The sequence below is a fragment of the Temnothorax nylanderi genome, unplaced genomic scaffold, assembly GCF_030848795.1.
Source record: "Temnothorax nylanderi isolate EJ_2023f unplaced genomic scaffold, tnyl_v1.0 TNYL_tig0013_pilon, whole genome shotgun sequence".
NCBI classification, from domain to species: Eukaryota; Metazoa; Arthropoda; class Insecta; order Hymenoptera; family Formicidae; genus Temnothorax; species Temnothorax nylanderi.
This window is the reverse complement of record NW_027249075.1, coordinates 380,856-393,833: the sequence shown is the minus strand read 5'-3', so window position 1 is coordinate 393,833 and position 12,978 is coordinate 380,856. Positions and strand designations below refer to the sequence as shown.

The window sequence follows — 12,978 nt, the reverse complement described above, 5'->3', positions numbered from 1 at the left end:
AGTATTTGGGTAAAAATAACATGAAAATGGAAGGACAGAGGGATAGAGTTTATCACTTCGTACCAGTATTTACCGGTTTATTCTTCAACCTTGCATTATTTATAGAACAACAGCTGTTTGAATCCTTTGTATCGGTAACTCACGTCCCGTATGAAGCACGCGTTATTAGAGATTGATCGAGTCAGTTGCGTTATGCTTTTCCGGCATCCACGTGGAGACTTTAGTCTTATTTTCTCTTTCTTCATTATGACCTATCTTTCACGGCCATCCGGCGGCACGAGTATCTGTCGCTCGTTGTAGCTACGTGCCCAATCTCGAATCGGTTTAGCATCGTACGGAATCCTCTTTTATTTCCGAGAATTCTTTTTATAGGCACGTAGTAAGTACATGTACACGTGTAAATATGCAAACAAACGCCGCTTGTCTCGCTCACGAACTTCCTGACCGATTTAGAATTTTTCTCAATCAGGAAGTCTCATTAAGAAAGTATTCTAATTTACTTTTAACGATGTCCCAAATGTATTTTTAATTTGCCCAATTTTATCTTATCAATTCTTTAAATATCATTAAATAATCTGTAAAAATTAGAGTGTTTCCGAAATTCTTACTAAAGCGAGATCCGTACAAGATTACCTAAAAAATCAAGTATCTTATCAATCTTCTCTTTGTCGAAATCCTTTAGTTGCTGTTTTTTTTTTATTTCCGTAGAACTAGGAAATTATTGATGTTCAGATAGGGGCAATCATTCTTGTCGACCAGATGTGCCGTGTAATTGAGAGACTCTCTGCAACATGCTGTATCGATGGACACTCCAAATCGCAATCGTTTTGCGATTGCAATATTAAGTGGCGCGTACGATACAACGTGCGTGAACGCCTGTTGCGCCAAAGTTTTATGAAACTTTGGAAAACGCGGGCTCTCGAACAATTGTTTTTCGCGTCAAAAGTGCTTATTGCCAGTATGTTTGCGTACATGTTGATCATTTCTGTTTAATTTCGAATGTTTATACAACGCGCGTCTGCAACAAAAATTGTGTAACGAACGACCGTTACATTTTATCACGCAAAAAACCACGCTGAGTTAATTCTTATTTTATCAAGCTCTTTTTCGCGAAGAAAGCCTGGCACGATGTGCTCACGTTGCACGAGCGGACGTTATATTCACGTAGGTACATGTCACATCTACCCGTTTATTTTTAGCGACATGTGATATTTTTCTTTTTACGTGATACGATTCCTTTTCCATAATTCTCAGCGGAATGTATGCGAAAGAAGAAATTGCATTTGCAGAGAACGTGTCAGGCGTAAAACATACTTGCCGCGTTACTTTTATCACCGATTGCAAGATCGATCCGACTTTCATAAACAGTTTCATAAACGGCGGCACAAGCGCCTATATATTGTATTTTCACGATAGCATAAAACGTTATATAATGCACGACGGCTTGTATCATTGAAGAAGGGACAGGGAGAGAAAGAGGCTATTCTGTGAAAACGTCTGTAATGTTTGTAATTGGATATTTTTGCCCTGGCTCTCGATACGGCTTCTCGCATTGATAATAGCGGTTTATTTTTAGATCTCCCATAGCACTTGCAGATGCGGTACGGTTGTTGAGCGAGCGACGAGAATGAGCTACCACCTTTCCGCGTGTCGATTAACTTGTTCGCAGGCAAAGAAACGCCTTCGGGTTGCTGCCTTCGACATTCAACTCTTTCGTTCATAGATATTGCGCGAACAAAGAATACGAAACGGGACGATTTTTTGTCGATTTATCGACACACCGTCCCCCCGTCCGCGAGCTTCTCGCATATGTCAAATGTCGAACGAACATTGGAATCGGATATAATATTACTGACGCGAAAAACAATTCTCTAGTGGCGCGGATGCGCAACGTTTTAGTATAACGATAAAATTAAAACGTCGCGCTGTTTCTCGGAGACTCGAAACGAGCTTCCCTCAATTGAGAATAACAACACGGCTGGTTTCGAAAGTGCGCAAAACCTGAGCGTTTCAGCCGTGTCATGTCTCTCGGTGTATATACCAGGAGAAAGTGATTAAGATCTCCCCTCCCCCTTTCCTGTCGTGATATTAACTCCTCACCCTTTCGCTAAAAAACACGTATGCCGGAACTACCGCAAGTATTAGGGAGTAAAATAAAGAACGTTATTATTTTCTCAGTACGAAAATGTGTGACACACGAGAAACGATTCGGACAATGATTTAGTATGTTCCAGGAACATGTAAGCGCAAATTGTGAGCGGAAATAAAAGAAGGCAAGTGTATGTTGATAAAGAAATGATTATATTGATTGCTGAAAGTCTCTGTGAACTATAAATGTGACGGAGGAAGCGCGCGTTCTCGCCACACTTGGCGCAATCTGAATCAACACGAGCCGTGATCTTTCTTTTTCGAAACGTGATCTCTCTTTTCGGGACAAACACAAACGTCTATAAAAAAAAAAATTTTTTTCACGCACGAAGGACAATATCGCGCGGCAACGGAGCGTAAGGTCGAAGTCCGCATTATATTCGCGTCGAGAAAAGTTAACTGTTGGGTGCTCGCGCTAAAAAAAATCATGCGCACGCGCCAGAAAAAGCTCGTCATCGGATCGTCAAGGGTTCTGTGAATAAAAGATCACCCAAAAAAAAATAATCTCAGTTTTAGCGGAATCCTCTAAATTTTAGCGGATTTTACTCTTATATATGGCCTCAAGAGGAATCCTCTAAAATCAAGAGGAAAATATTCTAAGCACAATATTTTTACAATTAGAGGAATTCGTCTTGCATTTACAATCTTGCTCTTCTTAATATCATTTTCCTCTTGTATACAGATTATATTCCGTTTCAAGTAAACATATTCCTCTTAATACAAGAGGAAAACCGTTAGAATAATATGTAATAGATTTTTGATGAATAGTCCACTTTATTGACAGAGGAATACTCTTTCTGTAAAAGTTTTTGCTTAGAATATAGGATTACAGGAAATTTCACTTTGTAAATAGAATACTTTTTTTTGGGTGATAGTGAGCCTAAAACAATACGTACCTACTGGTCTTAATGCGTGAAGCAAACGTTATAAAAGTTTGGAACCTTGATTCAAATCCTTAAGATAGTACAATGGGAATTGGGAATATCTCAAGAACAAAGGAATCTGAAAAGACCTGTCATGGCTATCATTAATAAAGTTGAGAGAATAATATTGCGAAGACTATAGAATGTAGGGTTTGAGGAAGTTCTAGGAAAATCCTAGTTCTTTCTCTTTGTTCAAAGATTGCCTTTGGATTGCCTGAAACTATTGAAAATAGAAAGAACATAAAACCCCAGTGAAAGGATATTTTTGTATGTTTGCGCTTTTCTTTATCTTCCTTCTTTTTTTATCTTCCCTTCTGTTACTTTAGTCGCGAAGAAAATACTAATCCTAGTCATATCGGACTACCTGCGGTGTTGAAACAGATTTTTGCGATAAAAGTAAATTGAAGATATTTTATGGTTTAACGGAACCGCTGGGGTTTATGATTTAGTCAAGATTTGGTCAAGGCTTTCGAATATTTAGCGACAGGTAGGAACCATCCGAAGTTTTAATAGGCTTAAAAATTAAGCTGCCTGAATCTGTAGCTATGAAAATTCGTCTAATGATTTTTGGCCTTCATTATATACCATTTCCATTATAATGGCCCACCGAAGATACTTTGAATATAAAAAACGGTTTTTTAACGATTCGTTTTCTTACATACAGGTAAGATGGATGCGCAGCCACCATTAGTCCTAGATAAATTTATTAAAAAATATGTTAATTGATGTACGATAGTTCGAATAAACACGTTATGTAGTGACATTAAAAGCTATCACATTTTAAATTTATGCAATTTGAAAAAAATAATCAAATTCTTAGAATAAAATATTACAATACAGTACGTATAAAATATGTACATGGCCTTTAAAATGACAGCGCTTTTTGGCTTCGTCGTTATCAAAGGTTATATTTTAAGTATACTAAATTATTCGCCTAACATAGCCTTTGAACTAATAGTTAATAGTTTTTGCCTTAAACCGATACCTGCGAAGGTGTTATTGATCGTCAAAGATAATAAGTTGTCAATTTTATTTTATATATTCTATATACTTTTTATTTAGCGTCAAAAAAGATAAATAAATGGAAAACTTTTCTAAATCGTGTGTACAACAAATTAGCACGATAGATATAATTAGAAACTGTTAATTTTTTTAAGATTACGAGCGTTGCGAATGCTGTGCCGCAACCCAATAGCAAATGGGGAAATATCAAACAATCAGATCGATACCTAATGGGTTTTAAGAAGCCTACGGTTTATTAGCCGTACTTACATATGTATTTACGACCTGTTGAAGCCATTGCTAAATATCACGCACAGTAAACATTCGCCGGTCGACATAAATTCCGCGTCTTAAAAGAATATTGCTTTGCCTTTCATTTATTCACTCACCTTCCCATTCATCGTATCTATTTTTCAGTTTAACGACAAACACGCGTGGCATACTTGACACGAAAGACGACTGTTTTCGAACTATCGAGGGATAATGACAATGAGCCTACGATCATTGAAGAATTACTAATCGACGGACGCGCAAAGTACAAACGACGAAAAGACGTGGCTTTTTGTGAACAAAAGGATCCGTAAGACACGGTGATATAACATCTCTATCATCGACAGGGGGTGGTTTTACCTGTGTCATCAGATATTTCCACATCATCCCAGTCCTCAACGATGATGGAGGGGCTCGTTGCACACTCAACATTCGTCGAATCCTCTTCGGTGCAATCGATTATTTCGGAGCTGTTGTTGATATAATCGACCGCTTTGGTGTCTCCGTGAACGCAGAGGACTGCCTTCGAGTCCTCGTGAGCGCAGGCAGGTGCCTCGGACTTGACGATTGTCTTGGAGTCTTGGACACGGAAGATCGCCTCGGAATTCTCGCGGGCATAGGCAAGTTCCTCGGAGCCTACGCGGCCGTCAACGACTATCTCGGAGCCTTCGGCGACGTCACGCTTAACATCTTCAGGGTCCTTGGCGACGTCGTCCTTAGCCTCGTCGGAGTCGTTAACGTCAAGGTCGTTTATATCCTCGACCAGGCCGGAAGAAAAAGAGGATCCTTGCCTGCTCTCCTCCCAGTGATCCGAGCGTCTGGCCTCGTTGATGATCAAGATGCCAGCGGGGTCGACGCTGAGGAGCGCCCCGTAATGATTGTAATTACTGAAGATTACGTCGCTCAGGTCACCGCAGTTTTCCTCGAAATAACCGCTCTCCTTCTTCGACGGGACCGAGACAGTGTCGGTCGCCACGAGACTCTCCTCTTCCTCCATCGCGAAACGACGGACCCGGGGGGGTACGATGCGTGCCGCGTACGTCACTGTCGTCGCGGCGCGAAGCAATGTCAGCGGGAATGAAGACAAAAAAAAAGTAGGAAGAAAGAGGCGGGGGGCGGTGGATCGGCGATCGACATAAGTCGAACTTTTTCGCGCAACGATCGCGAAGCGTCGCGTCGGTTAAACGAAACGTAAACGCCGTCAGTTATCCTACTGACACACTTAGGGAACCACCGCGCAGCATGCGGCGAGCGACACGCTCGCAGTCCGGCTGTGGCGGCTGTTCGCACGATCGTCGGACAAATGCCGGCGGGCCTTGACCAGATTCGCGAATATCTCGCCCCGTTTTTCCCCGGGAGTGCGAGTCCGCCGAGGACGTCGACGCGTGCTTCGAAAAGCACGCACAGATGCGAGCCTATTCGCGACGTGTTGATTCCGCGTAGTTTTTCATCAGTCTGACAGAACGAATGAGATATCTGTCTCTGCCCAGAGTATCCGTGTCCTCGTTAAGTCTTATTGTTAGATAGAAACTGCAGGAGTTCTCGTCAGATACTCCGACCGCGTTTCCAGTTGATGAAGACGAGGACCAGGATGAGGATGAGAATGTCGGTCACGGATACGTCGACGCCGGATGGTTCCGGGGTCGAAGGTCGCCAGTGTGCGACACTGCCGAACGTTGACGCAACGGGAAACAATTTCGGACACCCCGTCGTATCCAGTCCCTCGGCTTTAAAAAGCTTCACTTTCACCCGTACAGTAACAGTCCGTGTTTCGATAACGCGCGAGATCCACGAAGCGTGTGTGTCCTCGCGAAAGTCTGCGGTCTCGCCGTGACAGGCGCACGACGCTATGACGAGATTGTCGGTGTCCGTTGCGCGTTACGCACCACAATACGAGCGGAGTTACACGAGGCGCGAGCGAGAATCCACACGATGTACCTACTCGCCGCGCAGGGTCGTTGTGGACTGAAGAACCTGACCGACGGACCCTACGCGAGAGCCAGAGCGCTTTATCCACCCCACCCGATTCCACCCACCCTCCCTCTCTCCCGCTGCCCGGCCGAGTGCTAACAGCTGATTTGGAAAACACCGAGGGCCCCCTCTTCAGGAACGGCTCTAGCGCGACCCCGCGCCCCAAGGTTACATAACGCGACTCTCCGAACGCCGAACTGCTCTTCGCGCAGGCAGAAATTTCGAGAAAATCGAAATTATATGTAATGGTCGCCGCGACGTGTAGTATCGCGGTCGTACGGTAAGAAAAGGAAAACAATGAAATATCATACGCCAAGCACGCGGAACTCCCGTGTTTCTCACAGGGTGGATAACCCTTTGCCCCCTATGCGCTGCGCATTGGCTGCAATATCGTACTTTGCTTCGTATAATTAATCTAATTAGCCGAATGAAAAATATGTCATTGTACGTCAAATACTGTAAAAAATACGATATATAAAATCGCATGAACAACAAGTGTATACATTTCCATTATAAATCGTGTGATTTTAACACTTATTTTTTTTATAGAAGTTTACATATCTCTTTTACAGTATCATTTTTATGGTAAAATATGAAAATTCGAGTATTTCTCAATATTTACTCGATATCGTTAATTAGAATATGTTACATGCAAAAGCAATTATAAAGATACATTAAAAAAGGATTTTTAACACAAACAATCTTTGACAACAACTAAAACGAAAGAAATTTAGAGAGGATTCAAGATCACACGGTATTTTTCAAAAGATATAGCTGGGATATTTTATCTATTCCTTTTAAAATAATTTGGTTAATAATAACAAATAATTAATAATTAATAAAATAAAAAATTTTTAAATAAGAATCTTGTTTTCTAATGCTATGAAAATAAGACTCAAGAGTTTTAGGATGTATTTTGAAGTATGTGTTTTGAAAGATACCAATGCGTTTGAAGCACTGATAGTGAGCGCTAATTTTGTTTTTAACATATTTTTTCGAACGGATGTTTACTCACGAATGGTGTATCTCCCAAGAGGTTCTCAAGGTTCTCAACCTTTTTTTATCAAGAGAGCCATATTAAAATATTTGTGATCACCGAAGGGTCGGATAAGTTTTATTTTGGAAAATCATATAAAAACAAGACATCTTCATTTTAAAATTCTCTTATATTATAACGCTGAAATTTCTTGGCCTTTGATTTCTTGGCTGTGCCAAAAAATCTTGATCATCGGACGACAAAATAAAAAAGAAAAATACGAGCATTTTGTTGCGACAATTATTAACGTTTATTAACATGAGACTTCACGAGGGCCGGATCCGGCCCGCAGGCTACAGATTGAGAATTCCTAGTGTGTACATAAAAGTTGTTTATTCAAATGAGCATATACGAGCGAAATAAGCCGGTATTTCGAAAATTTTAGAAATACCGCCCATTGCAAATATTCGAAAGCTTCGAAACTAGTTGTTGACTTTTTGCCGGAGTTTTACGTTTCGGTTCCCTTCCCTGCAATTCCCTTTCAAAAATTCACACACTAAAACGATCAAATGTTGACTGATCATCGGATGACAAAATAAAAGAGAAAAATACGAACATTGCGAGAATTATTAACTTTTACTAATATGACTTTATGATAAATAAATTAAGTAGCAAAACGTAAGATAAACGATATAAGATGTATAATGTAATAAATTTCCCTGGAAGAAATACAATAGATTCTAAATTTGTTATATTAATAATAGATTCTAGATCTAATTTTCTCGGTAAGAAAAATCGCGTTTCCGAAGGTTAAGATATGAAAAATTTATGAGAAACATTTAATATTACAATTCTGTAGGTGATTTACAGAGGCTATTCAATTCATCGTTTACAATCGTAAATTTACAAGCCGATAATGCGCTCCGCTTCAGCGTGCTCAAACGCACGGGGCTAAAGTTCAGAAAACCATCGTCCTGCTTACCTTTGACCTTTAGTAAATATTTCATGGGGCTTCAATGGTGGAGTGGTAAGTATGGAATTTTCCCTTTGGCTCAACTTTCAATTTGCCCGAATGATTTTAAAAGTTTATCCGTGATTGCTGGATTTACGCGATCCTTATTTAACAAATAACGCGATTCTTGTAATCGGTTAAAATTAAATTATATAAAGATTATAATTTATAATGATATTATTACATTGAATATTCCACCAGTACAATATCATCGTAAATTATAATAAATATGAAATGTCAATAAAAATTGGCAATTATTTGCTGCGAATTCCTATCGTTCGAAGCCCAATGCAAGTTTTCTTTCAATAAACTAAAAAAAAAGGTACACATTTAAAATTATTTACTAGACAGGAATTTCGTAACCATCGCAGGTCTTTTGCGTTTAACATTTTAGCGTGCAGTGAGCGACAACTGTTAACGAGAGATTATAATGAATTACGTACACCATAAATGATGAACCGGAGATAAAATTCGTCAGTCGTCAATCGCGCGAATTTACGGTTAAAGAGCTTCGGTGTCACGATTTAACGGCGACATTTGCGGTCGATTGGATAACATTCACGCGGGTTTGTCACCGGGAAGCCAACGTCGTCGGTGGAAACCGGCTCCGGCGATATCGTCTATCGAAAACCCGACGACGAAGACGACGGCGCGCGGCCGGCTTCGCGGTTTTTTTTTCTGCTCTCGACGAGAACAGGATTCGCGGGTGCGCTCGTAGCCCGTAGCCAAGACGATTTAATCGTGTTTCGCGTGATAACAGCGTGACTACTCCAGCATTTGGTCTTTTGCAAATAGCGAGAAAGATAGCAAACGGAATTCTCGCTGCTGTATCCCGCGGTCTAAAAATTCGCTTTATCGAAAGTAACAAATATAACGCGGAAGATTAAATAGAAATAATATATAGTGATCGGAAATTATATAAGATATATGAAAAAATCAAGCCCGTGTGTCTCAAAAAACAGTGAAGAAAGTTCAAGGACCAGCTAAACGAGCAATCGAGAGATGTTAAAATTATGTACTAAAAAGTTATAATTGATATAACTTTATCTCTCGAATTATATTATTATGTTCCGGCATGGGCAAAAAGATCTCTCAAGAACATGCTGATTATTGTTGCCGTAAACTACTGTACGCGAAGCGTAAAATTAAAATTGGCGAGAAACTAAAGGATGATTTTAAGTAAATTTCAAGAAATTCAGAAATAAAACTTCCGTCGTAAATCATTGACAATTTTTCAAAGTAAGTAAAACATATTAGATTCAGGAGTAATGGAAAATCAACTTCAGAGGATTCACAATCTCGCTGCATTTCATCATCATGCATTCATTCTCCTCTTTATTTTCCGAATAAAGAGTTAGAATTTCCAGAAGCGACGAATACCGCGAGTCATTCCGTGACTTTGCTGCTTCCTTCATCTCTCTGTGTTTGTAAAAACTCGCAACAATTGTTGTGAATAGTAACACGGGCTCTGGGTGGCACCAACGTAACATTTAAAATTAAATGTCAAGCATATAAAAAAAGTTCGAAGAGAGATCTAGGCGGGGGGGGGGAGACGGCGAGGAGCAAAGCGGAATGTTCACTCAACGAGTTCGTGTGCATTTTAACAGGTGGCGGCACGTCGTTTCTGTTGAATAAATAATCGGTTACGACGTTGAAAACCGTCGAGATACGCCGGGCCTTTAATCGTTGACGCCGGTCCACGATGTAATATTACTCCGTGCTATATACGATAGCGCGCTAACAACAACGACGATAGTACGCTTGATCATATATATCTCACGTGATCGTCGCACTCAATTCTCTCCTCCTATTTCCTTTTGTTTTTCATTTTAAAACGGCACACGTGCGCGCGCGCGCGCGAAATACTAGGATTAAAATTTATTAAATCGAACACTTAATCTAATTGCAGCACTTGATTTAATTAGTTTAACAGTGGTAGAATTATTTAACAGCATGTAATTATATAATTGATATTAATTTGTTAAATGGAAATTCAACGAGGCAGGTATTTAATATCGTTGAGCTATTTAGGTCATATTTTGGAAAAAAATATAGAAAGGAAACTATGAGATACTACGATATACAGATAAAACGATGTTTCCTCGATGAAACTATACCTAAACAAATGATGTTTTCCTGGTCCCAGGCTATAAGCATATATTTGGCTGCCTCGTGACAAACAATTTCACAGCGTTTCTACGTCATTATATGTAACTTTAGTGATGTGAGATATCTAAAAAATTGTAATTTCTCTAAACTATAATCTAAATATACCGTGACGCATAAATATTAAGCAATGTTATATAATTTACCGCACTTTTGTTTGGTGTACTCGCAGGTGAATGTTACAATAATTAATAATAATATATATTTTTTAGATGCACAATATATATCGCACATTTGTTACAACATAACTCAAAAATTGTCATTTTTTAAATTGTTTGTCAAAAAAGAACGGGTATTTGAATAAAGAGCTAATGATACTTTTACTGCTCTACAAGTTATTACAGCAAAATCGAATTTAAAAATGATATTACAAAATTTTAATGATTCAAAACATTCAAACTCATTTTCTGGAAAAATTTGTTTTTAGAGATCTGTTATTGTTGTAGCAAATGAGTGATATATAGGTGTATGTATAATATATAAATATATTATATAGATATATATTTATGATACATACAATTTATTTAAAAAAAAATATATATATACATTTATATACACATTTTATATACAGTTAGGAATATTTATTTATTACCGTGAAAAACCTACCTATATAACTTTCTAGCCAAGACGATAGTAAAATATACGATGATAAAATACTCTCTTAACCAACAATTCTCCGATAATTCGTTATCTACAGATGAGGATGGACAGAGACATTTGAGAAAAAGGTTCAATAATTTTAAAAAAGGGCAATAATTTTCTTTTCCTTGTCATTGTGTAAACAACTTAACAAGATTACTTTTTTTACTTTCAGAGGATCAGAGGTACGTTCAGAAATATCAATTAGCAGGTATGAGAACGAGAAGACAGGTAACGATGAAAGAGACAAAAGCCTTAGACCAACCGGCCTCAACAGAAGACATCTCGTGCTGTTTTTTTTTCTAAGAAATAGAAAGTGTCTGAAGTTACTGATCAACAAGAGATATCTTCTAAGCTAAAACGAACAATATACGAAAAATGCGTTCCTAACAATTAACGGATGAAAATAGCAAGGTTTCTACCGATATTTCTTTCTGTAAAGATATCGACGAAAAGAATGTCTTTTGGAGACAATAAGGCAAAAGGGGAGACATTTTAGTAATCTAAACGTCTTATACCTTCCTTCGACCAGCCGGCGCCTATATCTTTGACGTCTGGAAAAAAATTTGGAAAAGAGAAATTTGGAGAGAGAGAGAGAGAGAGAGAGAGAGAAAAGGAAAGAATGCAGCCTAACGAATTTTAGTGGCCATTGTGAGACCGGGATTATTTCCTTGATCTCGGATACCCAAACCCCGAAGCATTGCCTTTGCCAGATCTGGCGGACGCGAGTGAATGATTTTTGGCGGCGGGACAGCGCGTTTTTGACCGGATCAGACCTAATTTCTCGAACGGATTGCGTCTGATTATGTTTACATACCGCGGTTAAATATAGAAAGAGCCTATTTATCTAGCGGCGGGAAGCCACGCGCGCCTCTCGGAGGCGATCTTGACGCAACAACGCGATCGAGAGAGCGACGCGAGAGAGTTCTTCTCTCTTTTTTTTTCTTCTTTTTCTTCCTCGTTCCTCTTCGTCAAGCGGGAACGATTTTCAAACGCGAGACCGGACACGCCAGCCGGCGCAAAAACTCATCTTCTCTCGTCGTCGCAAGTTTTAATTTTATACGACGCGTCGCGCGCGCGCGCGCGTGTCAGCGGCGCTACGCCGCTGTTATTCGTCTGATCCGAAACGTTTCATAAAGTGACACACACGCCGATATATTTCCTCGCACGATGTATCCTACGATGTTACTATCAGAGTACGGAGACGCGACGGCGACGCGTGTCAAACGGGTTGCGTAACGGAACGTATTCGGGCAGCGTCAGTGACATTGAGAAGCGAGTCCGAGTCCGATAAAGTCCGTGACGATGAAGTACCGTAATGAAGTAATGATGTTCGCGGTCGCGGTGGAAGATATATCGAAGCCGAGATGCGACTTTTCGGACGGAGCTCGCGATCGCGAAGCGCGCTTCTATCGTCGAACGGAGATCCAAGTCAGAAAGAGAGTCGCAATGATGGCAAAACGACCTAAAAATCGTCATTTTTACTTCATTGCGACTTGCTGTTCTAGGAGAAGGGGGGGGGGGAAGAAATCGCTCGCACGATCGCACGATCCACGATTCGGCGGCGATCAGCGGAGATCGCCGGAGCTTCGACACCTTTACACTCTTTACCAGGCTCTCGCGAGGTGGCGGAGAAAAAAGCAAGTAGCATGGACGTACCGAATATCAACTCGTGGGTGACCGTCTGCTCCGTGCTGCTCCGTGGCATGTCGAAGGCGGGCGGGGGTGGCGGTGGAAGTAGCGGCTGCATGGCGTTCTCCATACCCTCTCGCTCTCTTCCTCCGTTCGCTCGCTCGCTCGCTCGCACTCTGTCCTCTGCTCCCCCCTTACCCCTCCCACTTGTCACACTGTTATCGTCGTTCCTGCTGGAA

General features: G+C 40.4%; 1 protein-coding gene across 2 annotated transcripts in view; it reads right to left on the bottom strand.

Annotated features, from left to right (window-relative positions):
- Positions 1-12,901, bottom strand: part of LOC139767921 (ribosomal protein S6 kinase alpha-5) — a 36,058-nt gene extending 23,157 nt beyond the window's left edge. The window contains exon 1 of one of the 2 annotated variants that reach the window (XM_071697658.1): positions 12,767-12,901. In XM_071697658.1, the coding sequence (XP_071553759.1) occupies positions 12,767-12,869 (103 nt within the window). In that variant the 5' untranslated portion in view covers positions 12,870-12,901. Of the gene's footprint in view, positions 1-4,703; positions 6,293-12,766 lie in introns of those variants that run through there. The other variant, XM_071697657.1, reaches the window with a different exon arrangement.
- Positions 12,902-12,978: the final 77 nt, after the last annotated feature.